The sequence below is a fragment of the Apteryx rowi genome, unplaced genomic scaffold (assembly GCF_003343035.1).
Source record: "Apteryx rowi isolate R43461 unplaced genomic scaffold, aptRow1 scaffold_180, whole genome shotgun sequence".
NCBI lineage: Eukaryota > Metazoa > Chordata > Aves > Apterygiformes > Apterygidae > Apteryx > Apteryx rowi.
Genome location: NW_020448086.1, coordinates 128132 through 153505, shown reverse-complemented (window position 1 = coordinate 153505; position 25374 = coordinate 128132). Strand labels below are relative to the sequence as shown.

Sequence of the window (25374 nt, the reverse complement as noted above, 5' to 3'; positions counted from 1 at the left end):
GTACAACCAGAAATACAATATTGGACTTCTGCAGTAAGCCATTTGACCATACAAGTTACTTTACCAGGCTCCTCGTGCAAGACTAGCATGTTTGATTGTAAATACCTACAAAAGTCATGACCCACTGCCTCCCCAAAGATCTGGTGGTTGCCTCTTGCCCTCCCTAGCTGTTGGTGGTTGCCCCCAGCACTACTTTTGCCCCACAGCTTCCTGGCCAGGCTGCAGGTAACTGTTAGCATAGAATATGCCTGACTAACAGCAGGTGGGTTGAGAAGATTGGCTGTAAATATGGTGTAGAGGACAAAAAAGACCAGAGGGCCTCTTTTTTTCTCTGGCAAACACCTCCTCCCATCTGCCATTTCACTGAGATACCTTTGGCTGTGTCCACTTGAGGGAGGCAAAGGGATGGGTTTGCTGGCCCCCTAGGTCCTCCTCACTGAACTGGTCTCCTGGATGGTTTGTGCCCAGCAAGGTTTGGCTGAGCCATTGAAGGGAGGAGGAGGAGGCTCGGAAGAGAAGTCCTCGAACTGGGAGTGGGAAGGGACAGCAAAAACTCATAGCCTCAGCGACAGAGCTCGCAGGATGCAAGGGCAGTCACAGCCCTTTGATGGGTACGTCTTGTGGGTGCTGCAGAAGCAATGGTTGAAAGTTGTGGGCAGGTTACACTAGACCACAATCTCAGTGTTTGGAGAGCCTGGGAAATGTTTGTTCTGGCGTGTAATGGCCAACTACCCATGGGGATTGGCGTTGGGCCATACAAAGGCATGGGCACATTGCTGGCCTGGCAGAGGCTTGCTTGGCCTGTCATTCAGGGGACTGGATTGCTTGAAGGCCTGCAGGGCTCACAGTAGGTGTTAACAAAACTTCCAGGCGGGTAGGTAACTGAGCTGATTCTCTTAAGTGTCTGCTATACATATTGAATAAATTTGCAACTAGATCATGATGTTGAGTCATTGGGAGACACTGACAGTCCAAATACATATATACAAACAAATTAATGTCACCTCCTTAGCTGGATAAAAATGCAAAGGTGAAATTTGGAATAACATATTCATGAGCAAGTGAAACAAAAATCAGTATCACAATGAGATCCTCTATTGTGTCAGTTTGCAAATCATCCAAGAATTTCACCTAACACATCCATCCTCTTGTGCATCCTCATGCTACAAGAGCTAACACCATCTTACATACAAGAAAGCGTGCCCTATGTGTGTGACAACACTGGCGGAGGTTGGGAAGTGGTGCACTGGCAGAGCCTCAGGGGAGCAGTTATGAAGCATTGGCAGAAACCAAAAGAAACTTGTCTGTACAGGAAGAAGAGCTGCAGTGGCCCAACTCCAAATTCTGCTTTTAGTACCATTTAGTGTCAGCTTCCTTCCTTTTGCAGAAAATATCCCTTGTTCTGGAGAGTGCCATGATCACAGCACTCCTTTCATTGCAGAAATCAAGTGGTACCAAATCCATGACAAAAGCAAAATCCTTCCCGTAGTGCCAGAAAAAAGAGGAGAGACACCTAGATAGTCCCTCATTTTCAGACTGTTTTGTTTTGCTTCCTAACTTGTTTTTATCAGAGATCTGCTGGTGATTTTCTCTCCTGAAAGTGATGGGATCAATTTATTACTGCTATCATGCTGTTGGAGCCAGCCAGTGATCAGTTTGAATCCAGGGGCTTAGGATGTCGCTCTTATGTGAAGTGCTCTCTGCTGCCTTCACTATGAGATTCGTGGCCTCAAGTCCTCCCCTTTGCAAGAGAAAAGGAACCAAATAAAATTGGCTTTCAGAATATAATTTGGGGTGGAGGGGAGAAGAACAGTCAGATGGTTTTCTTTTCAATTCATATCTCTCACACAGTTGCTGCCCTCCTTTGATATTTGTGCATGGACCGAAGAAGATGTGGTGAGTATTAAYGGGACCGGTGCTGTGCTGCTCTAGATCTGTAAGATACGATCAGTACTGAGGGAACAACACCTAGATCAGAACATCTCGGTGAGATTTTACTGCTATTTCTTTGCTGAAACTTGTATCCTAGAAAGACTTTGAAACAACCACAGATAAATTAAGCACTTAAGTGGCCTTCATAGGATAGTCGCATTCTCCAATGCCCACAAAATGACGCGTGCTGGGAGTCCTGCAAGGACAAAATGGGTTTGAGTGTTTTATCCCATTGCATGCCACCATATGGCAATTTAACTGAAAGTTAAGGTTTTTGAAGAGGTGTGGGATATCTCTTTTGTATAAAACATGGCATTGCATCTTCTTTTTACACCCTTTTTTCAGTTAAAATGCTAAGCAAGAAATGTCAATGATTTATCTCTAATGTGTTACTGTGTCATAGTGATTTTAATGTCCCTTTTAGAACCCTCTTCATGTGCAGGTTACCAAAGGACTATCTGGGAAGTCAGTGCAAAAGCTACCTACACTTCAGCTATTTTATCATGTGATAGATTGCCAAGCTTTTGCTTTGGTCATTTCTATTGTTCCTAATAATGTTAAACTAAGGAACATGGCTGCAAAATAGAAGGCAATTTTAATATGATAAATAAGTGTACTCATTCACATTGGAGAATCTTGAATCCTTTACCCAGTTAGAAATATTTTAGAATTCTGTTTTAAAAAAAGATTAATTATGCCTGTGGACTCCAAATTACTGTAATATAAAATTTTCATTATATGAACTTCAAGATTTATTCCTCTTTTTTTGCAGTATTTGTGGATGCAACAACTTACTAGAAAAGGTAAAAGCTGTTCATATGTGCATTTATGCTCATATTCATGTATGTATATAAATTTGTTCATCTTTTTTTTTCTCTTCAGTGAAAAGCCCTGTGGATTTCTGAATAACCTCTCTTATCTTAAGGTGATGCTTCTGGTGAAATGAGTGTATATGCTAGCTTGTTTAAGGAACATCATATCACTGGGAAACGATTGCTTCTTCTAGAAGAAGAGGATTTAAAGGACATGGGAATTTTTTCCAGAGGACACATCATTCATTTAAAGGTATCTAGTAGCATAAGTTGAAGACTGCTGTAGAATATAGTGTGAGTATGGAGAAGGATTCTACAGATTTTCGGCAGTATTTAAAAAAAAAAAAAAGTTATAAAGCTATATAGAGAGCATTTGGTACCAAAAACATCAGAGTTATGAATGTGTATGGCTCCAGAACCCAAAGCAAACCTGAACATTTTCTGAGGCATGAAAATGTGCGATGATCTTCACACTCTGTGTTTTGCTGGGGGCAGGGACTGATCAGACTGGTAAGGATTCTTCTAAGAGGGCCATTCCCCCAACAGAAAGCTTTGGATATTTTTTGAGAGTGTGTTCTCATAAGATTCCTCCTTAGCTAAGAGAGGATCAAATAGGGGAAAAGKTTTTTTTAACTGAAATCTCTGAACTTTTCAAGTTTTGCATCTCCCCTCTAACTGAAAACTGCTTTGACTAACAAAACTCCCTTGGGCAATTGCTTTGTCCAATTGCAGGTTGCTTTGCTTTTAGAGCTTTGTTTTGGGTGTTTTAAACATTTAATATTTGCAATGAATTCAGAAAGTCATGGTCTGGAAAGTGTGATCACAACAGCAATAATAGTATTAATACTGTAGCCACAGGGGATGCTTTCATTTCCTGGTGGTCAGCTTTGAAAAAAGATTTCTCTAAAAGCGGCATTTGGGATTCTGTTGGGTCTCAATGATTTTATACCACAATTTACTAGTGAAGACATACTTTTATCCTAGCTGCTAATCCTGCAAATTTAGCCTCAGCTCCGTAAGTCACGCAGATTTATTCCCCCCTTGCTCATCAGCCATTGTTTCCACAGCACACACCATTGCTGATATATTTAATTTACATTTCCTACAGGGAAAATTACTGAAATTTAATAAAGTCAATAATGCCCAAAATGAAAGATTTCAGCTCCCTCAGTTGGCTGAACATCAGTAAAAACAACCAAAACAACCCTCCAAACATTTCTTTTTCTGATTAAGTAGATCTGATTCTGAATGCTAGATGGTGTAGAGCTACCAGGACACTTTCCAAAGCAGAACTGTATTTTAAGCTGTTCTTGCATGCCCTATATCTCCACCATGAAAAACACAATGCATACTGTAGTGCACTGTTTTTCAAACTGGTATTTACAGTGTTAGATACTGAATTACTCTCATCTGATCTTTTGTTTTTTTTTTTATAGACTGCTATTGAGAAGTTAACCCACGACTACCTAAATCTCTTTCATTTTCCACCATTAATTAAGGCAAGTTTCTTTGTTTATATAAGAAGTGCTTCTCATGTTGGTACAAATATTTTACTGTTCTCATGTCTCAACTTTTATACCATTCACTGGAGGGCGAACGAGCAGGTCACACGGAGGGTTTGTCACTGCTTTTGACAAAGTGGGGGATCAACAACAGAAACGGGTCACATCAGAACGAGTAATATGATAATGAAAGTTGTTTTCAGTGAGGCTCTGAGATTTTATCATGGAGCTGGTGCTTTTAAATTCAAAGACTGTGATAATGTCAGACTACTGGTTGTGATGCCTTTGTTCTCATTAATCAGAAATTACTCTTAAGAGCCATTCCACTGAAATCGTGCCACAGAGTGCCCACCGCCATAAGAAGGGCAGCCCCCCGGCTCCAAATGAGCCCATCGTTCCTCAGCTTGCTAACGTTACGGGAGAGAAGAGTTATTTGTAATGTCTGGCCACCTTCGTGTTAACCTGTTGGTTTCTGACATCAGCCACAAGAGCCATGAAAAACGGGGACAGTGTTTAGGTTCCTAGATCTGATATTGGCCTGTTTTAATTTTGTGAGCTAATCAAGCAAAAACTCTAGACCCCAAAGCCTGAAGTAGCTTTTCTAGTCATAATTTATTGCAGAACTGTGCAGTGAAATCCACTTAAAGTGAATTTGCATACAGTGAAACTGTGTTTCCCCGAAAGGGAAAAGGAAAGCCCAGGCTTTGCCACCGGGCCGCACAAGCTGCAATTCCCATTTCCGTGGCTGCAGCGGGGCTGCTCGGTGCGGGCAGAACCGCGCTGTCTCCCGCGGGCCGCCCCGATGCTGGCCACCACCGCCAGCGACCTGCCGTGAACCGCTGCGTGAGTTTTGGCACCTAGCGGACCAGGGTGATATCCGGCAGTGCAAGCGTGGCTTCCTGCTCCCTGGCAGACTTTAACCAAGTGAAAGGCAAATCCTTGCTCCCACAAAAGGCCTGGCGTCTGCCTCCCTCGCGATAGCTGTAAACTCCTACGCTATGCTTCTTTGGCAGGATTCTGCAGGTGGGACCGAAGAAAACATAGAAAAAGTCGTGAATCTTGAACTCGTGTTCGGTTACCACTTAAAGCCAGGAAGCGGGCCACAGGTAAGGTGGGAGTCTGGATCGGTTTGCTTGGTTTGCTTTTCAGTCACTGCCTGGAGGTCCCGGATCTTTAGAAATACTTTGCTGTCAAAATCCTTTTGTTTTGGAAATTGCTGAACAAATGTCAAGGTAGCAAATAGGGCTGAATCAGTGATGAGGAAACATACCCACGAGCAGGCTACAAGGAAAACAGTGGCACAGAAAGCTTGGATGAAAGCTTTTGTTTTCTCATGAACATTTTTACTAACCGTAATTTTTGTAATTCACCTTTTGGCTTGGTTTCCTTCATCCTAATGGGTGTGAAATAACAATCCATTTGTGTGGAAAAAACCATTCAAGTAGAGGTCTTTTGTTAGGAGGGAAAGTTGAACAGTGATGTATGCCTGATGTTAGTGGACTTGCAGAAAGGTGTTGTCTTTTTATGCAATGAGGAGGAGTTTGGAAAATATGTAGCATATTTGGCTGCTGGATGGGGATGGGGCATGTCATGTTGGTGACCATGTTCACTCGCAGGACTAAAGGAGGCAGGCAGGGATAGGTACAGCACATTGCAGGCAGCAGAACTACTGTGCAGGAGACTGTAAAAGGCAATTACCAGGGATGCCACATCCTAATCAAACCTTAGCTCCAAGCAGTGTCTGTTCAAGGGTCTCTAGTTACACCCCGGGTAACTAGTGTGTTGACTACTTGCTCCAGATGTTCCAGGAAAGCATTCCCACTGCATTGTCTTTTCTCAGGAATGAGGTTTGTCCGATGCTTTTTGTTTTCTTTATTCAGCTTGCCATGGATTCTGAGTTCAAGGGTTTTAGAATTAATCAACTATGCGGAAATGGTGTGCAAAGCATTTCTGAGTTAGAGTCAGGGGTTGTGACAGCAGGATTTGTTTTCTTTTGTATTTGACAAATCTGCATTGTGTGTCCACCCTAAACTTGCGGGAGGCTGACTTTCATCTTGTGTAATCTGAGTGCTTTGCTTTTAGGACACATTGTTTGTAGAAGTCTCTTGATTTCTGTACTTGGTGGTGCTTGCAGAGAAAGCATTTAGGTTTGTACTTGGTAGGAACTTGGACTCATATTGAAGTCATTTCATCAATTTGAAAAAGCTCTCTGCTTTGTTGTCTGGAGATGGCCTTTTTTTTCTTTTATCCTAAGCACTTTTTTTCCTATGAAAATCTTCTTCATCACTATGTGAATTACTTGGACTTTCTCAGTGTTCTTGAAAGCATGTAACTTATGATGATATATAGCTGCTTTTTTCTAGGCGTACATCTTTCCCTCCCATGTGCAACTGTACAAGGAACTAAAAGGCAATGCCATACTACACATCTCCCTTGTGTTTCCAGTATGGGTTGCGGACAATGGTGCAGGAAGTTGAGCGGTCTCCCCAGGCAAGAGCAAGACAAGGAAGGAACAGAGGTTTGGGTGTTGGAGGGAAATACAGGTTGCATTAATGCCTACTAAGTTTGAGGACAAGTATACAAGATATTTTGGCTGTGACAGAAGAATGTGCAGAAGGTACCGTGTGCCAAATCCTGTGGGACGGGGCTAAATTGTTACTAGAGGATGGGGCTAGTTGAATGGGAGTGTAATGCAGACGTAAGCTTTGCAGGTTTCTGACATACTAACTGGAAAACTAAAAGAGGGCATTCTTTTTTTCAGTATTTTGGTTTTTGGAGGTTTTTTTGGTCCTCCCTTCCCCATGACCTCCTAGTTGGTCCTCTTTGCTCTGTGTGGTGTTATGCTCCTTCTTAAGGAAGTAATTCTTACCGTAGCTGTGTGCCGCGTGCTAAGTCTGCCTTTCCTGGGATTCATCTCTGTTTAATGAGTGTGCCACCAATGTGGATCCCAAGGAGTGCGGTGTGTCACCTAAGTTTGTCTGGAATTGAAACTTCTTCAGAGATCTATTTGATAGCTCATACGTGACTTTTAAAATGCTGCAGCTAAACCAGTTTTAAAACAAATTGAACTTCCAAGCAGTACACTATGGCCAGTGCGAGCAAGCTAATTTGTTTGAGTGAGACAATGTTGACAAAGAATGGTGTGGTCCATAAGACATAGAAAATTGGGCTAGTTTGATTCTTTGAAAAACTCTGGATACAATCTTCTAGCTACCCTAGAGGCTGCTTTAAGCCAACTACTGATGCCATCACCCAGATTTGTTCTGAAATGAACTGGAGACGCTGGGTAGACCAGGGTGGAAGGGATTAAACTTCTTTTACTGACCCATTTTTGTAAAAGAATGCTGGATGTTTCTTTAAAACTGGGCAGCAGAAACACTTGGGATCACACCTTCCACCATCTTTATAGCTAAAAAGGTGGCCTACATCAGTTTAAAAATAAATTCCTCAAATGAACTTTACCCTGGTCACTSCCTGTAGCAGGCTCTCTAGCTAAGGAGCATTTCTCCCATTTCAGCCATGAGGAAAATGAGGCAATAAACTCACATCTAGGTTATAACTTGAGAACAGTGGGTTTGCTGGGTGATGGGTAGGCTGCTAGGCCTGTGTATGTAAAAGGAGCTTATTAGGGTCAGCCAACAGCTAGGGCAGCACAGCAGGAAGGGATCGGCTGGTGCTGGGAGGCTTCGCTCCAGGCTGGCTCTGGTCTGGTGGGGCCGAGCGGCCGGTAGCGGCTGGAGTGTGTCTCCTGGCATCGTTTCACCTGAAGGCAATCCAGTTCCCATGCCTGGAGGTGGCTGTGCTGAAGCTCAGGACGTGGGGCACAGGGGATGGACACACGCTCCTGGTCCAGGCTAGAGCAGCGGCGTAGAGGCGGCTTCAGTGTGCAGCGGCACGTACCGCAATGCCAGGAGGCCATAACCAAGCGGGAGGAGCTGGTCCAGGGCCTGGCAGCCGTTTGAGGGGTCTGCATTGTGAATTCAGATGTGTTGGCCTGGACCCAGCACAGCACTAACATGGTTACGCAGTCTCAGGTATTAAAACCATTCCCTCGGAGCACGAGTGTCCTCTCCGTGGCAGTGCATGTGCCTGTAGGCACTGCCAGTGCACCTTCTTCAGAAGCAGACAGCAGCATAGCAGAAAATTAAGGGCCTTAATAATGCTAGTGCTTTTTAACAAGGATCCTGGTGAATATACTTCAGGATGCCATTTGAATATTCAGCCTTGTCTATACGCTAAATGAAGCATTAACTTCTCAGTACGCAGCTTTACCATCCTAGGATTTGTTATTTAATTTAAACTGCCTCTGCTAGTGGGATTATGTTGGTTTCCATCAGCTGATAAATGCAGTCATTTCATTACAGTTTTCTTCCCTTTTTAGCTGCATCTTTGGAGGTGATGAAAGCTCGGTTGACCTTTGTGCTCTCAGAATGCATCAGGAGTGAGCGCTGCAAAGCTAACCTGGTTTTTAGAGGTTTCTTTTCCAACTCTCATAGTTCAAGTTATGTGGTTACTTCCATTTACTTCCTTTTAATGACCTTTCTGTACGCAATTCCCACTGAGCTAAAAGGTGATAGATTTAGACATTTTATATGAATTTTCATTTCACAAATAAAAAAAGGGGGCCCAATTAACTCCAAGATACCAAAGGGGGTAAAAAACAAACCCTGACAATTGTGGCTTGAGCTGATTCGCAGAACCGCAGTGAATTTTCAATGGCTTTCTCATCCTAGGTGGCTCATTAAAATTTCCCAATCAGGGAAAGGTGTCTGAGCTGTGTCGGCTCTGCAGTGATGAATCATCCAACCCCTTAAGAAGGATTGCTCACAGTCTTTTTGTCTCCTGTTGATGCATTCTTTAGTTTTGGTCCTCAAAAGGGCAGAGTTTCACCATACCTTTGAATGTTTTCATTTTTACCGAATGTGGCACAGTCTGACCTATATCCAAACACAAAGCTTTGAAGTTGGCTCACCATTTTGCCTTTTTTTCCCCCAGTTACCTCTCGCTCCATTTGACAAGGTAAGGAGCAGAGCCTCTTCAAAACCATCTGCTAACTGTGTGAACTGTATTTTAGCCCTGAATATCCAACCTGGGATATATTTTAATGCTATTATTTAAATGTGTGGTGCAAAAGTGTATGTAGTAGCAGGGCTACTTCAAAGAGACATTGCGACCAGCGCTGCATGTGGAGAAACATGGGCCGGCACATTGCAAGCAGAACCAGACAAAACAGTGCTAAAAGGGGTGTTGTAATTGGAATGCAATTTAGCAAGTGCTTGAGACCATTTTTACTGCTTCTCCCTCTCCACCTTTCCACTACATCAACACTGATGAAACCTTTCTTTACTTTCTTAAAGCTAATTCCTAATGAAATAGGACAGATGTGATATGACATCATCAGTTTAATTTGCTATGTAAGATACTCCTCGCGTTACGTTACAAACACGGCAAAAAACAGGGCAATGGTCTAGGTCCAAAATTTAAAATTCCAGTTTTGTAGTTTTCAGATGTGTCATATTCACCACACACTGTTGGTATTTAGTAAGTAAAGCTAGCAGAGCATTTCTTGTTATCTGCCCCTTCCTTTGAAAGATACTTGCAAGTACCTTGACTCTCTGACATGCAGTTAGTCAAAACCTCAATATCTCAAAGCTCTCTCTTTAATCTTATCTCAAAGCATAATGCTTTCAATGCTAAAAACTAATTGTTAGGAATGCAAGAATCAGAGTAGTGGTGTTTGTGTGTCATTCTCATAGGCTTGCTCAGACTCTAATAAGTAGTCATTAAAGAGGTAACTACTTTGTAAAGAAAACTGCCTAAGCTGTAAAATAAAATCACAGCTATATTTAAATAAAACCAGCTACATTCAGAACTGGTTAATTTAGTCCACCAAGGAGTGTTACTGGCTATAGCTCTTCAGTGCAGGTGATTTGAACTCCCTGTGTTTTCTTTCCAAGAGGGTTTGCTGGACCATGTATTGTTTTCACACAGGTGGAGCTAGTGTAACTCCACCATCTCCGCTGGGATTACAGCCAGCTAGCTGCTTTGCTGGCCACAGTATCCATGTGTCTGAGGTCAAACTCAAGCCAACACCTTTTAAAATTCTTGTGTACACAGTGCTGAGCCTGGAATTCCCATTGGAAATGAACTATTTTTCCTTAATCCTAAAGAGGCGTAGACTTCTCAGTTAGGCGACTTGCTCACTTGACTTTCTAGACAACATTTTTAATCTTGATCTTTATACCTTGGCCACTCTGAATTAAATTGCTGTCCTCCACACGTCTCCCTCACACGTATAGCCTCAGTAGCCGGTATGTCTGCAGAAGCACAAGTGATTCCCAGTAGTCTGTAGGCTTGCGACGTGTCCTTGCCAGATGACAGCCTAGGAGAGGACCTCTGCCGCTGTGTGTGCGTAGTGTAGGTCCAGCAGCACTGCTCACGCCTGCCCGCGGCTGACATCCCCCCGCAGGCACGCAGGCAGGGAGGAAGCTGTGCTGGCACTGCACGTTTTTCCCACAGGTGGCAAGTGGGACTTGTCTCCCAGAGCAGGGGGCTAGTTAAAACAGCGCGGGAAGGTATCTATGTGGTAGTCAGAAAAGGGACATGAGGTTTCCACACTTCCGCCCTTAACGTACAGCACCCACAAGCAAGCCCTTCGTTTTTTTGATGTTGACTGAGACCACAGCAGTCCTGGTTTGCTTCTCGTCATGTGGCAGGGGCAGCGTTTGGTAAATACCACAGCAAATCTCAGCACGAGGTTTATCACCGAACCCTCCATCTCAGCTGCTACAACCTGCTGTTCGCAGGGCGCCAGCGCTGGAGATGCACTGGCAGCACGTCCGGCATTTATTATTATGTTCCACTCCATGACAGCACAGTGTCTTACAGCACTGGATTTTAAAGAAGGACACTATCAAGGGACAGGCATTTTTGGCACTGCTAGGTGGTGAGTGTAGGTGGAGAGAGGCCTCGTGCTTCTCCAGGCTGAATTGCGGTCAGTGAGCGCCTGTTGCCTCGTGGAGGAGTAAGGGCTCTGGCTTGGGAGTAGGCACACAGGCAATTGATAACATAAATTTATCTTTCACTTGCTTTGTTTCTTTATGTTTTAAGCACATCTCTCTCAGAAGGCCTCCCCTCCACCCCTGTTTTTTTTTTCTTCATCTGCAACTGAAACAAAAAACACGGTGGAACCACCTTATCTTGCTTGAGCCTAGCTGGCAACAGTCTGCCCTGACCTGAGACATGAGCCATTGTTAAGGGTATAACACATTTACATATTTTGCAATAAAACATCAGTTATTTGCATTACTGTGTCAAGTTTTATTTGATTCTTTCACCTAAAAATGACTCATTTTCCTTTCTTGTATTTTAAAAACCAACTACTCTAAGCTTGTTTGAGAATAATCAAAAATTGCCCATTTAGCTAGAAGTCATTTTCTTTTCAAAAGGCAAATGTTATTTAATCTTTCAGCTGTTCATTGTGCCATCATAAATACTTTCTTTTCAGCACAGTTGTGGGGACTGAAATGAGCCCACTAATTGCCTCCCATTTCGACTGACATGTGGTGGTTTAGTGGAAAGAGAACACAGCGGGGAGAAGGAAATAGGAGGCTGAGAAAATGAGAGCTAATTATTTTCACTGCCTCATGTCAGGCTCTGTGTCAGCCTTGTTTTTACAAACTGGAAGGTTTAGCACTAAATAAAACAAACTGGCGTCATGTTTTTATATACTGGCAGTGTCATGGAAGCAGCTGCACATCTCAAAGACAATATAATGCCTGCATTCGCATGGACACCATCTGACAGCCACTGTGAGCCACTGCTAATGAGGATATCACAGTGGTGCCAAGTGAAAGGTGCTGAATTATGTATGATTCTTCATCAGTGCAGCAATAGTCCTGTACATCATTATGAGACATTGTTTTGCTGAAGAGATTAAAACATTCTTAGTTCCAGACCCTGCAACCTATACACGCTACAAGAGGTTATTAATGGAATTTTTAGGGAGAGTTTCTTGTGGATTTCTTTTTGGTTAAAAATATCTCATGGGACAAAGCAGTGGTGGGTCATGACACTATATATATAAAGAAGAGAAGCAAATTAACCATAATTGTGTTATCTGCCTTTAAATCCAGAATAATAAAATATACTGTAGCCGGGTGATACATAATGATAAATAACCCAAGTGCTGTCACTAGATGTTCAACTCTAATGCCTTTAAAACAGCAGGTTTCAGCAGCTGAGATGGATAATAGCTAAGAATGTAAAGGAGCTTCTGGGGACCTAAATCATCGACATGCTACTACTTTTACTGCCAGCATGACCAACATTTTTTTTCTTGTTTGTTTCATCTGGCGTTACATCTTATTTTTCTTTTAATATCCAGTTGCCTGCTACAATGCCATTCCCATTTTTTCTTGAATCACACAAAAAAAAGTTTATTGCAACCACTGATTTAAAAATGAATCCTGGATTTGGGCCTCCTTGAAAAATGAGGTGTCTCCCCAGCAAGAGTTTTAAGCTGGTGTTGCAGGAGACATGTTTGTTGTTTAAAGCCTATGTCTGATCTTTTTCATTTTCCTTTCAGTGTTTGCTACAGACATTAGTACATATGGGGTTAAAGGAGTATTTTCAGCACAGTAAGCAGGAGACCTAATTTTTAAAGTGTTCTTATTTTCTGTTTTGAAGCTGAGGACAAGTGGCTCAAAATATGTTTGTGATTTGCTTTTCTGTTTCTGCAGTCGTTTGCAGGGGTTGCTGATTTATTAGCTTTGTCAAAATATTACTCAGACATGCTTTTCACACAAAGTTTTAGTGATTGTGCCTCTCAGTTATGAAACTGCATTCTTTTTAATCAAAAAGATGAAATTATTTATTTAAATCAAAATCAAGCAGGAAAGTATTGGAAGGTATTTTAATGTTTGAGTTGCAATATGTCCAGGGAAATCTTTTTTTGAAGGACCTCTTGCAAATATATTTATCAACGAGACATTCTGAACAAACCATTTCCAAATTATTTTCCCATGTATGTCTTGCAGTCTTGCTCCAAGAAATCTTATGGCTCCAATGCATCACAGAAATGAAATACATACTTTTACTCTAACCAAATTTTTACTTAAGTGGTTAAGCATATCTTTCCTATTCATTGCTAAATAAGAACCTACAAATTAATTGGAAAACAGGGAAATGTCCCTTTTTGCAGCACACAAATCTAGCATTATTTACTGTGTGGGTGAACAAAATGGTCGCCAAGTTTTTAAGCAAAGAAGCCAACTATGTATCTTATATAGTTCCAAAGTGTCTTGACTCTAAAATCACCTGGATTCTTTCTTCCTTTACCATTCTTCTCCTTCTTTCTTTCTTTCTTCCCCTTCCCCTTCCCTTTCTCTTTTCCTTTCCCCTTTCCCCCTCTCTTTCTTTCTTTCTCTTTCTCTTTCTCTTTCTCTTTCCCTTCCCTCCCTTCCCTCCCTTCCTTCCCTTCCTTCCCTTCCTTCTTTTTTTCTCTCTTTTCTCTTTTCTATTTCTTTTTTGTCTCTTTCTCTCCCTCTTTCCCTTTCTCCTTTTTCTTCTCTCTGTCCCTCTCTCCCTTTCTGCTTTTTCTTCTGTCTCTCTCTCTTTCTCCCTTTCCTCTGACTATTTTACAAAATGAAAACCTTACAAATGCAAAATGAAAACCTTTCCAAATAAAATGAGATGAGTGTTTTTGAGAGACTATTTAGGGTACATTTAGTGCTGTAATTCCCTCTTTTGGTATCTGCGCTGTGTGACTGGAGAGAACACCAAGGAGGACCGAAAGCTTGGGGGCTGGGTTTTAGAGATGGGAGACTATATTTCTTTTTATAAAGCTGCAGTTAGTAAACACGAGAAGGCGGTGTTTGTGCACAGTTCGTGTGTCCCCAGCTGCTTCGGGCAGGCTGACGCGTTGCCGCGCTGAGCGGGCTCCTGCGGGTGCCGCTACGCCGGCGAGGTGCTGAAGCCGCTGCGAGCTGGCAGGTGCCCAGCGCCCATCGGGCCCTGTGGTTATACAGTTGTGTCAGCTTTTTCTTCAGAGAGGGTAGTTTGATTTACTTTTTTTTTTTTTAATAAGCTCAGGTTTGTCAGATTTGGTCTGTAGGGATACTTTGTTGCACCAGCACAAAATCCTGATTTATGAAGCCAGGGGAGCCTGGAACAAGGTGCCCTCAGATGGAAAAGGGCTGCAACTCTTGGGTGCTTTGCAGTGGTCTCACGACAGGACATACACAGAATTAAGTTGATGATATTATTTTATGTCAACATTTTGTTCTCTGTTTGGCTTAGGCGTTTTTGTAAAAAGTAATAAATGTCAGCAAACTGCCCTACTTCGTCTGTGAACCTCAGATTAGATCTGCCCTAGGGAATCCACACAGCATCAGTTTAGGAAACTCTGCAAGACATCCGGCAACAAGAAAGTCATGGGCAGCTCGGGAAGGAGAGTTTGAAATGCCAGGGATCAGAGATAACTCGCTCCGTCRCCGCTGTTTGGTTGTGTAGCGCGTAAAGTCCTTACCAAGTGCGGGGCCTTGTGTGCAGTGCTGTGCGTGCCCAGGAAGAGACGGGGTAACCCCCAATTACCCCCTAAAAAAATGAGGCAGAAGAAGTATGTGCAAAGAGCTACGGTCCCCGATTAGGACAGGGAGGCGAAGAGCGACTGCAGTGTCTTCCTAGGTGACACAGGAAGCTGATGGCAGTGCTGGAAGCTGAGCTAAGCCGGTCAGAGCCGCAGCCCGACACCCTGGCCACCGAGCTGTGATTCCTTCCTGCGGAAACAGTCGTTGTGGCGTTGCTTAAATTAACTCTCACGTCCACTCCGTTCGTAAAATGCAGAAGCTTTCAATGGGGACAGATGGACATGCAGGGCCAAATGCTTTCATAAGCATAATTTGTTGTTGTGGTTCTGAAATGATTATACTCCAGTTTTCTTTTATCTTAGAATTGCCAATTCAATGTCTGATTAAAAGCTTTGAGACTTTTGAGGGCTGAGCTCCTAAGTTACATTTATGAGAGATGCACGTGCAAACACTAGCAGATAATTGCATGTACAAATGGATACTTTTTAGGCTGCTGTACATTTGTGTGTGCAAATAACTGCTTATGCAAGCCTTTGGCCCTAAATGGCCATCTGTGTCCCCATTGAAAGCTTTTGCATTTTATGAGCAGAGCTGACGAGATAACTACCTCACGCAAATGTTAAGTAAGAGAGCACCTGTCTGGCAGGCAGCATGGAGCTCTGCCCAAGACACCTCTCTGGGTCCACCAGGACGTCTGCAAGGTGCTTCTGGGAAGGGCAATCTCTTCCTTGCGTCTATGGATCAAGACACAGTGATTTACTGCAGGCCTCAGGGAGTCACTCAGGCACATGTTTGGGGAGGAACTCAGTGCACCTAACGGCATCTCATCTCCAGAACGCCTGCTGGGCACAGTGCGAAGTGTTGGCTTCTTTGCTCGGTGGCAAACCTGGTCTCAGGTGTCCCGCTGCCCATCACCAGCCGGTCATGGTCCCTGGCTCCCCTGGGGACCCTGCTCCCGGCGCTCAGCCCTCATGGAGGGACCTGCGGGATGCAGCCAGCAGCGTGGGCGCCTTGTAGGCTCACCCCCAAGGACGGTGTTGGATGCCTGGCCCCAGATTAAACTCATAGGATTATTTAAGGATCCATTTCATTGCTTTATTCTGTTAGATTCATCATTACTGTTTTCTAAGCTGAGCTCCCTTATAATTAACAGTCCTCCTGGAAGCAAATGGGAGCAGAGGCTGCCCAGGGTCTCACTGGACACTTCGCATCTGAAATAATTGGGCTGTAGCAAGCAGCTCATTCTCCTACCCACGACTTGAGCAAGTGTCTTAATGACGTTTCCTAGACCCTCTGGTCGTTTGTTCTTGGCTTTACCGGGAAGGTGTTCGCAGGGCTGGCTGCCGTTATTGGCTTTAACTCGGCTTCCCCGTGCCGCCCTGCTCCTCGCCTTGGCTTGCTCGTGCCGAGCTGCCGAGCCTGCCTCCGCAACAGCGTGTACTTCTCCGGCCGCTTCCTCGAGCCTCTCTGCAGAAGCTGCACCATTTCAGACAGTAAAACCCATCCACGTGGCAGCTCTTTCTCAGGGGTGAACGAAGAGGAGAGTTAACATGAGAAGCTAAAGATTTTTCATTATCAATACTTTCATAGTAAAATATGCATATCTTAAGTACATGTTCCAAATATTTTTGTTGTTTTTTTAATATATTGAGGATTCGGCTGGTTTTGGTTTGTTTTGGTTTTCAGTTTTGTTTTGTTTTGTTTTTTTTATTCTAACAATCTAGCATTCTTTTTTTATTATTCATAGGACTGTAAATGGAAAATGTACATGGAGATGGATGGGGATGAAATTGCAATAACCTACATAAAAGATGTGACATTCAACACTAACCTACCTGATGTAGAGATTTTAAAGATGACAAAGGTATTTACAGCCTTAAAGCTTTCACAAATTCACAGATCTCAAACAAAGACATTAAAATACCACAGCAGTCGACTTTTGTGCTTGCGGAAGCTCAGTCTCTTGACAGCTTTTAAATAAAATGCACATTTTAAACAGATTTGTATCATAATAGGAGTTAGGTATTTTGGTTTTCTTTTAAGCTGACAATAATGTTAACAATAGAAAAATAAGAGAAGGAACTAATTTATGTTTTCTGCTTTTAATTCCATGTTATAGCTTCTGAATTTATTATCTTTTTTAAAGAAAAGCAAGTCCAAAAAATTACTTTCCTTTTTAAGAGAAGAAAGCGTTTTAAATGTTCCAATTTGAAACTTCATGTGATTTGCATGGGTGTTTTTTCTATTTTTTTAACATGGTTTGAGAACTTTTACATGGTTCTAAAACTCCCTCTTTCATGCAACGATGGGTTCCAAAGACTAAAACCCATCAGCATGTTGAGCACTGGCAGTGTGGTACTGAACATTTTCAATTCAGCATCACTAGACATTTTACCTTATTTCAGAATCTGCTGAATTTAACGTAAGCAAAAGAAGCTTTGCTAATGCACAGGACATTCTGTTTGCTGTTATTTTAATTGATTGTTTTTATTAATATGCTCCACTTGGTAGTAGCTAACAAAATACATTTCTAAGTGAAAAAATATACAGCTTGATTACCAATTAGAATGCTGCTCTAATGTGCACTGATTAAAAAAAAACAAAAAAAAACAAAAAAAAATGAATGCTTTTAGCTGTGTATGCCTTATGCAACATTTTGGGGGCCTCTTTGGTTATTTTTTCTAGAGAAAAACTCTTGAGAACTAAAATTATTGAGAATCATATTCTCACGGGCAGAATAATAGGGAAAATGTAAAAATATGTTGACAAAACATAATTTTGATAAAAAGGATTCTCCTTTTTGATCATGCTAATACTATTGTTATAGTTAGTGATTTCTAGAGCTTCACTATTATATTTATGATTTATTATTAATATTATTTGCATCTTTTATTGTAAAATAGCTTTCTGTTTAATTTTTTAGAACTCCCATTTTGGGCTTTTTCATTTTTTCTTTAAAAAAAAAAGATTAAAGTTTAAAAAAAATCAGCAGATACAGTAAGATTAACTTTTAACATACTTCAACATTTTTATATACAGCAGGGAATATCTCCACAAATCTTTAGGAATTTCTTCTTCCTTGTTTCTGAAATTCTCTCACCAAAAATTTGCACGTGCACAAAAACTAAAAAGGATGATGCCCAGATGAGAATATTCCGTGTTGTCTAACTTAAGTCAGTTATTTATAACTATTTATATTTATATAACTCTCTTCTCAGCCTTCCTTTTATAAAAAAGGAAGTAAATAATTTCAAAATATATTGCTTTGTCTCATAACTTTTTAAGAAAAGTATTGATGCTAACAATATGGAAAAGGATGAAAAAAGGCAAAAGTTAAAAATAGCTTTGGAGTGTTTTAGAGACAAGTTGGGAGATGAAAAAATCCACCATGTATTTTTCAGCCACCGTTTGTAATGGAGAAATGGATTTTGGGAATAGAAGAACACCAATCTGTAGAATGTATTGTTACATATGAGGTAAGTTCTAGGAAACAAATAAAAAATGTTTATCCAAGATAAAACCTACATGGGAGATGTTGAAACAGTATCCTCTGGCTCTGTTATTTCCTATAATCAAGGCTTAGCACCCTGTAACGATTGTAAAAGCTAAGGTTCAGTGCAAAAGCAGAATGAGGTCTGCAGAGACCATGTTCTCAGACTCCTAGCCGGGACAGCTCTTTCTCTCAAGTAAGAAAACTCCTTTTACCTGAAGTAATGGTCAGTGTTGCTGGCATTACCTGAAGAGACAGTGGTTTTTACCTTTTCAACGAAGAGCTAATTAGCAGAGCTGAAGGGCAAGAGGAGGAGAAAGAGAATGAGAAGTAGAGAGTAAAATAAAATAAAATCTGGAGACAATTTAGCAGCATTTAATGTGATAGAAATTAGCCTTTGTAAAAAGAGATTGTGGTTACTTACAAAAGTGTTTTTATAAAGACCAATGACATGCTTCACACTGAGGCTAATAATTGAAATTCCAGCTCCGTCCTGAGGCAAGGACTCAAGCGGTGATGGAGAGACAGGAAAATTCTGGACCTTGTTTGCTAGTCTTAGAAGTGAAGAATGGTAGTTTTCTGTTGCAAGAAGAATAGCCCTAGGTTTCTTTTAGTCTGAAGTTCCTCCCAGGAATCACAGGGACTTACTGCAGAATTGAGGCGCATGCTGCTCCAGGAAGGTTATCGTGGAGGGAACCCCTGCAAAAATACCTGCTTTGTCCTGCCTCTTTTAGCAGAAAGCACTGTCTATTTGACACTCACATTAATATAACTAGCAGAATACTTTTTGTATTTGTTGAGAAAGGCCCTCAGATCTTTCTTCTACCTAGTACATTAACTGAAACAGTTATTCACTACCACATTTTTAGCATAATCATAAAATACCAGCCAAAATTATCTGGAGTCTAAAAATACTTGAGAACTGCCTAAGCGCTTTTGCAAAACAAACTCTTTATTCAAAATGCTGCTGCCCAGGTGCTAATGGAAGTTTCCTGGTAGGACAGCTTAGTCCGTTGTGCATTATATCCTAATGCAGTGCTGTTTCCTGAGCAGAGTGACGTCAGAACTCCCAAAACCACCCGACACATCCAAGGTATCCGCTGGAGCAAAGTGAAAGTGCAGGACGAGATCGTGGCGGTTCAGCTCATGATACAGACCTCCCTTCCGAACTCGGAGGGCAACTCACGGAGCAGGTCCAATTCAAGTAAGTCGCTATACTCAGACTGCCTGCTACTACTGCTACTACTACTGCCTTTATTGCTGACACGGGCAAAGCGTATACAGGGAGAACAGCAGAAAGCAAATACTGTTATTTTGTTCTGACAATAGAGCTCCATCTTGCTGCTTCAGCCTGCTCTGAGGTCCCTGAGATGCCCTGGGTAGATGCATGCAGGAGCACCCTGACATGTATGATCTACCCATTAGGTAGTGATGTGTTCTATACCACAGTGTAATTTAAGGGGGGTGTCCTGTATGGAAGCATACTGGAAGTAGTCTGTGGTGATTAGCTACAGCTCTTTTGTCTACTGTGGTCCCTTGCACTTGCACATCATCAGCAGAGATAGAGCTCAGATCCTTCTGCTCCAAAACCCCAAATGCTTCACATCGAAGTGAACTGAGATTTCTTCCAGTGGTAATCATCCCTAAACACAGACACTTTTTCTACGCGATCCTTAGCCCTCCAGTGTAGAAGACTGGGTCCTTGGGAAAGGTGTTTCTACCTGTAGTTCAGACTTATTCTACTCTCTGTTGTCATGTGTACATATCCATGGCAGCCTTTCCATGATGGCAGGTGTGCTCCTCTCTCCAAGAAAGCTTGTGGAGGCTGGATCGGAGGATCAGTATGCAAATCTGCCATTCTTCTCCAAAACAAGAGGGTGCTCAGCATTGTGCCAAACGTGTTGGCAGAGCAGAATGATTTTGGCTGAAATCGAGAGCCCACACGGGAGGGCACAGGCCTTGGCAGAGCTCAGCCTGGCAAAAGTTCTGAAGGGTAAGACTAGAGGATCCCTGACTGCAAAGATCCCTCAGTCTTTCCCTGCCATGGTATAACATTGTGGATAATCAGTAAACCAAGGTAACCTGAATCTCTCCAGCTTGAAGTCCAAATGGTTAGTCTGAATGCTGGACAAAGTGTTTGTCCCCAAGAGAAACATCCCTCTCTGCTTGAGCCTCAACACATGAATAGTTCCTTTGCGGCTGCACGGCCTTAGGGAGAGTCCACAGCACCTGCAGCGTCGCTCCTGCTGTCTCACACACTGGTTCCTCTGTGCTCTGAGCTGCCGCAGTGCGGTTCAGCATGGGTTTGAGCCCACACAGCTGTACTGGTGTACGGCTGTGACCACATGTCTGAGTACATCAGCAAGGCAGGACTTGTTAGCAAGGACACATTTGCATGGCAATGCATCTAATCAGCTTTGGGACTGGACTGAGAGCATAGGTAGGGACACTGTAATTATCTGTATAGTTGTGCCTTGGGTGAAGAAGATTTATTTCTCAACCAGGATGTGAGGCTGGCATCTGGAGATAGGAGATAATCTCTGGAGATAGGAGAAAGGAGATAATCTCTCACATCTCTTCTCTCTATCTATTGGGAAGAAAGGAGGTTTCCACAGCCCTTGGAGGCATCCTGGGAGCCAGTGCTTTTAGCAGCTTTTATCCTGGCTTTCTCTCCCTGCAACCCGAGCTCAGCAGGAGTACTTCAGTCAGCTCTTTTCTGCTGCTCATGTCCACCCAGCTCACAGGCAGCTTTGCACAGATGTTGTGTTTGGATATAGGGCTCCTCATGGGACAGTTGTGTGGACACAGATTCCTCTTGTTCTGCAGAGGCAGGGAAGGGCATATCCAGCCTGTCACCTCAGAAGCTGCATATGGGGTGGCAAAGAATCCCTGGCGAATGCTGCGCTGTTTTGACAGGTAAATGCTGCCAGCCTGGCAAACCCATAAATGTTCCTGACTGCCAGCTGTGCTGTAAGGAAGAATGGAAATTTGCCTGGGGATTTCTTCTGGCACATCTCACCTGCCCTCTCAGGCCAGCCTGGATTGATAATTATCCAGTTCTGGCTTCTTCTGGCAGAGAGTTTGTTATGGCCTCTGGGTCTTGGCTTATGAAGTGAGATGCATTTAGTAATACAAGGGGCTCTAAACCGCAGTCTTCATTTCTTAAGTATACTATTGACATAGACAGACAAACTCAACTCAGTTGACTCTAGCACAGTTTTGCCTCTAAGAGATGGGGTTTTTTTTTGTCAAGTTGTTAGCCAAAGTATTTTTTCAGTTCACTTATGGCTGCAAAAATATTTGGGTTGGAACAACTGAGGGGGCAGCACAGGAGCTGGAACAAGATACACTAGTCAGTGGAGAGTGAACGTCTTAGATTATGTACCACTACTGCCAAATGTAGAACAGTGGCCTTATGAATTAAGGCTGGTTTGGACTACAGACATGTCTGAAATGGGCAGTCTTATTCCTATGTAATGGTACCTTGATCCAATTGCAACACAACTGTGTTTTGTAATGCAGGTGAGACCCTGAGAATGTTCTAGAAGATATGTCTTCATTGAAGATTAGCTCTGGTGATTTTGGTCTGAACATTTAAATCAGTATTCAGAATTCCTGATTCAGAGTCCAGACAAAGGAGAAGATACCACCAGGCCCAGTGAGAGGTTCAGAGTTACAGAGGTAGCTCCACTGGAGCATGCAGGGGAGGCTCCCGCTCGGGAGTAGGACCAGAAGCTGCCGTGAAGAACAGAGATTGAATGGCCTGAAGACCCCAAAGACCCCAAAGGGATTCCCTCATTCAGGAGAGCTGTCAGTGGTGGCTCCTGGTAGGGTGTGTGGCAGCTGCCTGAAAGGGAGCACGGGTGCTCCTTCTGAGGCAGCTGATAGCAGATGAAGACCCAAATTCAAGTCTTGAGCCTGCTGTTTCCAGATTATGAAGTCTGTGTTTTACATCTACAGTCTAGGTAGAAGAACACAGGGGAATGACAGAGGAGACAGTATTTATAAAGTACCTTTCACCATGCCCGTTTCTTTTAAAACTGTGACTTTGAAGGAGGTTAAGAAACAGAGAAGGCAATTCCCATCTGTCTTTTTGTGAAAGGAGGTTCATCTCTCAGTGCAGACAGAGCTATCTGCTGTGGAGATGTCACAGTCACACTTTGACAGGAAAGACGGGGTTTTTTTGACATATTTAACATTAAGTTGAAGTGATTTAAATCTCTTGGGATTCAAGCAAAGTCTGAGGAAAGGAGGAATGGAAGAGACTATCCATTACGTCTTAACAGGAGCAATCTTAACAAGGACAGAGTTACTAACCAGCTTTCTGAAAACTCCCCACAGAAGATGCAGTGGTAGTGTTGCTAATAAGAGCCAGAGGACTTGCGCTGGAGGAAAGCTTTCCACAGGAAACCAGCAATAAGATGACGAGGAACCGGAGTCCTCTTCTGTGTATAGTAACATTTCAGTCGCATTTATCCTGCTGCAAGCTGCCAGGGTTATGGTTTTCTGTTGGAATGATATTAGCAATCTTTAAGGACAAATCATTCAAATCTCTCTACAGCAAAATCACTTAAGTTGCTCCCTGTGGGTTTTTGGCCAGTGCTGTGGCCTCTGATAAAAGGAATTCCTGGTCTCAGCTGTACCCATCAAGCAAAAAATCAGGCAGCCTTCACAGTCCAAATGAAAAATTTAGAACTATTGTATTTGCTATAGGCTTTCATGCCAACCACGGGGCTGACTTTCAACAGTGCTTCAGTCTGATCTCTGGGAGCTAAAACTTTTGTTAAGATCCTGGGACTGTAATAGTAGGTGTGAGGGCACCGTAATACCATGGATAGCTCATAGTTAAGTGCTATCTGTCTGTGCTATCCTAGTTCGAGTGTACTGCCTCACTGGCTTTTTCACATACAGAGTTATTTTCTCTGTGAAAGCCAGATGAAGGTTACGGACGTTAGTTGTGGCTTAGACTCAGCGTTTGGAGTATGCAAAGTGGTTTGACTTCTGAGTTCATAGTAATAATAATCACTGAAATACCTCAACTAGTTGTGGTGTATACCAGTTTGAAGAGAAAACAAAGAGAGAGGTGGTGAGTTTGGCTGCTGCAGTGATACCTTTGTGCTGGAAGTTTTCATCCTTCAAGTGGATAGACTCACTCAGGGTTTTGCTCCACCTCTGTGTATGTGCTCTTCTGGGAATGGTGGGATCACACCAGCTGAGAGGGATGCAGGTGGAGGGGACGCTGCAGTGGTGGCCGGGCCGTTGAGGGATCCACTTGGTAGTTTCCTGTACCAAGCTTGTTCTGAAGATCTCCAGGCTCTTTTGCAATGAAAGCTGTGGAGAAATTTGCCCAGGCTGCCAAGAGCATCACAGGAAAAGTTTAAAACCCACTTGAGTTAAAGACACTGGGAAGTGTTTGGGAGTGGAAACTCACTTTAGTGCACAAATTCACTGGATGGTTCAATAAATATTTTCTAGTCTAAGCTCCATAATCTGCACTGGTATATGAAACATTTGCATCAATTACTATTTTAAAGTATGTAATGCTGAACATCCTCAAACCTAGGATTATTTTCTGCAAGGCTGGGAGGCAAAGGGTGATTTCAGATATACAGTGATTCTTCAGATGGACAAAGCCTCATACCTTTGGTAAACCAGAATGCAAATTTTCAGCATTTCATACAAAGCTGATCTTGTTTCCATTTCTCTCCCAGGTATCGATAGCGAGTGGATGAAGACCCTGAGAATGCACCAAATAGCAAAAGCCACTTCCCTTCAGCATGCCCATCCCCACAGCCCCACCACCGTAACGCATTACCTACCCTACCTTCAGAGCCAGGACTCCTACGCCGCGGCCGTGAGGAGGACACGTGGTCCTGTCACTTACCAGTTTACCTCTATCAGCCATTCCAGAAATTCTTCTCCCCTTTCACACAGTATGGTGAGAAATTTATCAAATCTACATCTTAACTCAAAGGGCAGCAGTAACTCTAGCACCGCTTCTGATACCGCTTCAGAAAGGGACAGGTCTGCAGGCAAAGCCCGAAATGCCTCCCACAGCAGGAACTCCCGCAGCTCCTCCGACGGGAGGCACAGTGGGACGAGCTCCCCTGTGGCCCCCCGGCACTCAGGGAAGGCGTACCGGACTTCCGTGTCAATGCCTGGCACGTCACGGGCCTCCGACCACAGAAGGTACCCGCACGCTGCCCTGCAAGCCAAGGCCATCCCAGGCATGCCTCTGCAGAGCGAAAGTGAGCCCCGAAGGAGTGAAGGAGAGGGCAAAGCGAGTGAAGGAGGATGGATAAAGGTGCAGCATGTGAAGAAGTCCCACAGGCAGGCGGCCAGCAAGCCAGGCAAAGAGAGATCCAAAGGGAGCTGGCGAGGCCGGAGACTGTTCTGAAGCAGCAATCTGCAGATGGTTTTGACCGAGTTATTTTCTCTTTTATTTAACAGAATGTTCAGATGAAACAGTGAAAATACATGTGCTTTTATTTAATGTTTTCCTACTGCTGGTGTACAGCACTGAAGTCACGATACTACCTCCCACAGTTTACCAGCCAAACAGCGCCGACCAGGTGCTGCTAGTGGAAGAGAATGACTGTCTGTGTCTGCTTTTGTCATGGGAAATTGCTTTCATTCCCAGAACTGATGAATTTAATTTGATCTTCTCCCCTCCCTTTGGCTGCTCATGTTCTTAGCTGAATGGATATCCATTAATTTGCTTAATATTTCAATAATAAAACCAGTACAACACAACAGTGTGCCATAACACAAAGTTCTTCATTTCATCCTTGCAGACCCAATTCTGCTGTTATACCTCCCCTCACTGCAGCTCTTTCTCTGGATACCGAGTCTGGCTGTGAGTACAGTTTCCCCACAGTCCATTGAATCTGCTTCTGCCAGGGCTATAGGAAGAGATAATATTTTTAACAGATCAATGTAGTCAGAAAAAAAGAGGAATACGTAGAGATTTTTCTTCAGGTCCACTCCAGTGACTTCACTTCTCTGCTTCCAGCTTGCCATCCCCTTTCAGAAATTTCTCATCTCTCTTC

General features: G+C 43.1%; 1 protein-coding gene across 1 annotated transcript in view; it reads left to right on the top strand.

The window, feature by feature from the left end:
- Window positions 1–25062, top strand: part of MAP3K20 (mitogen-activated protein kinase kinase kinase 20) — an 86743-nt gene extending 61681 nt beyond the window's left edge. The window contains exons 11-19 of the mRNA XM_026061446.1: window positions 1852–1896; window positions 2705–2735; window positions 2858–2997; window positions 4181–4243; window positions 5260–5352; window positions 16583–16699; window positions 18237–18311; window positions 19379–19529; window positions 24037–25062. Of these exons, the coding sequence (XP_025917231.1) occupies window positions 1852–1896; window positions 2705–2735; window positions 2858–2997; window positions 4181–4243; window positions 5260–5352; window positions 16583–16699; window positions 18237–18311; window positions 19379–19529; window positions 24037–24722 (1401 nt within the window). The 3' untranslated portion in view covers window positions 24723–25062. The remainder of the gene's footprint in view (window positions 1–1851; window positions 1897–2704; window positions 2736–2857; window positions 2998–4180; window positions 4244–5259; window positions 5353–16582; window positions 16700–18236; window positions 18312–19378; window positions 19530–24036) is intronic.
- Window positions 25063–25374: the final 312 nt, after the last annotated feature.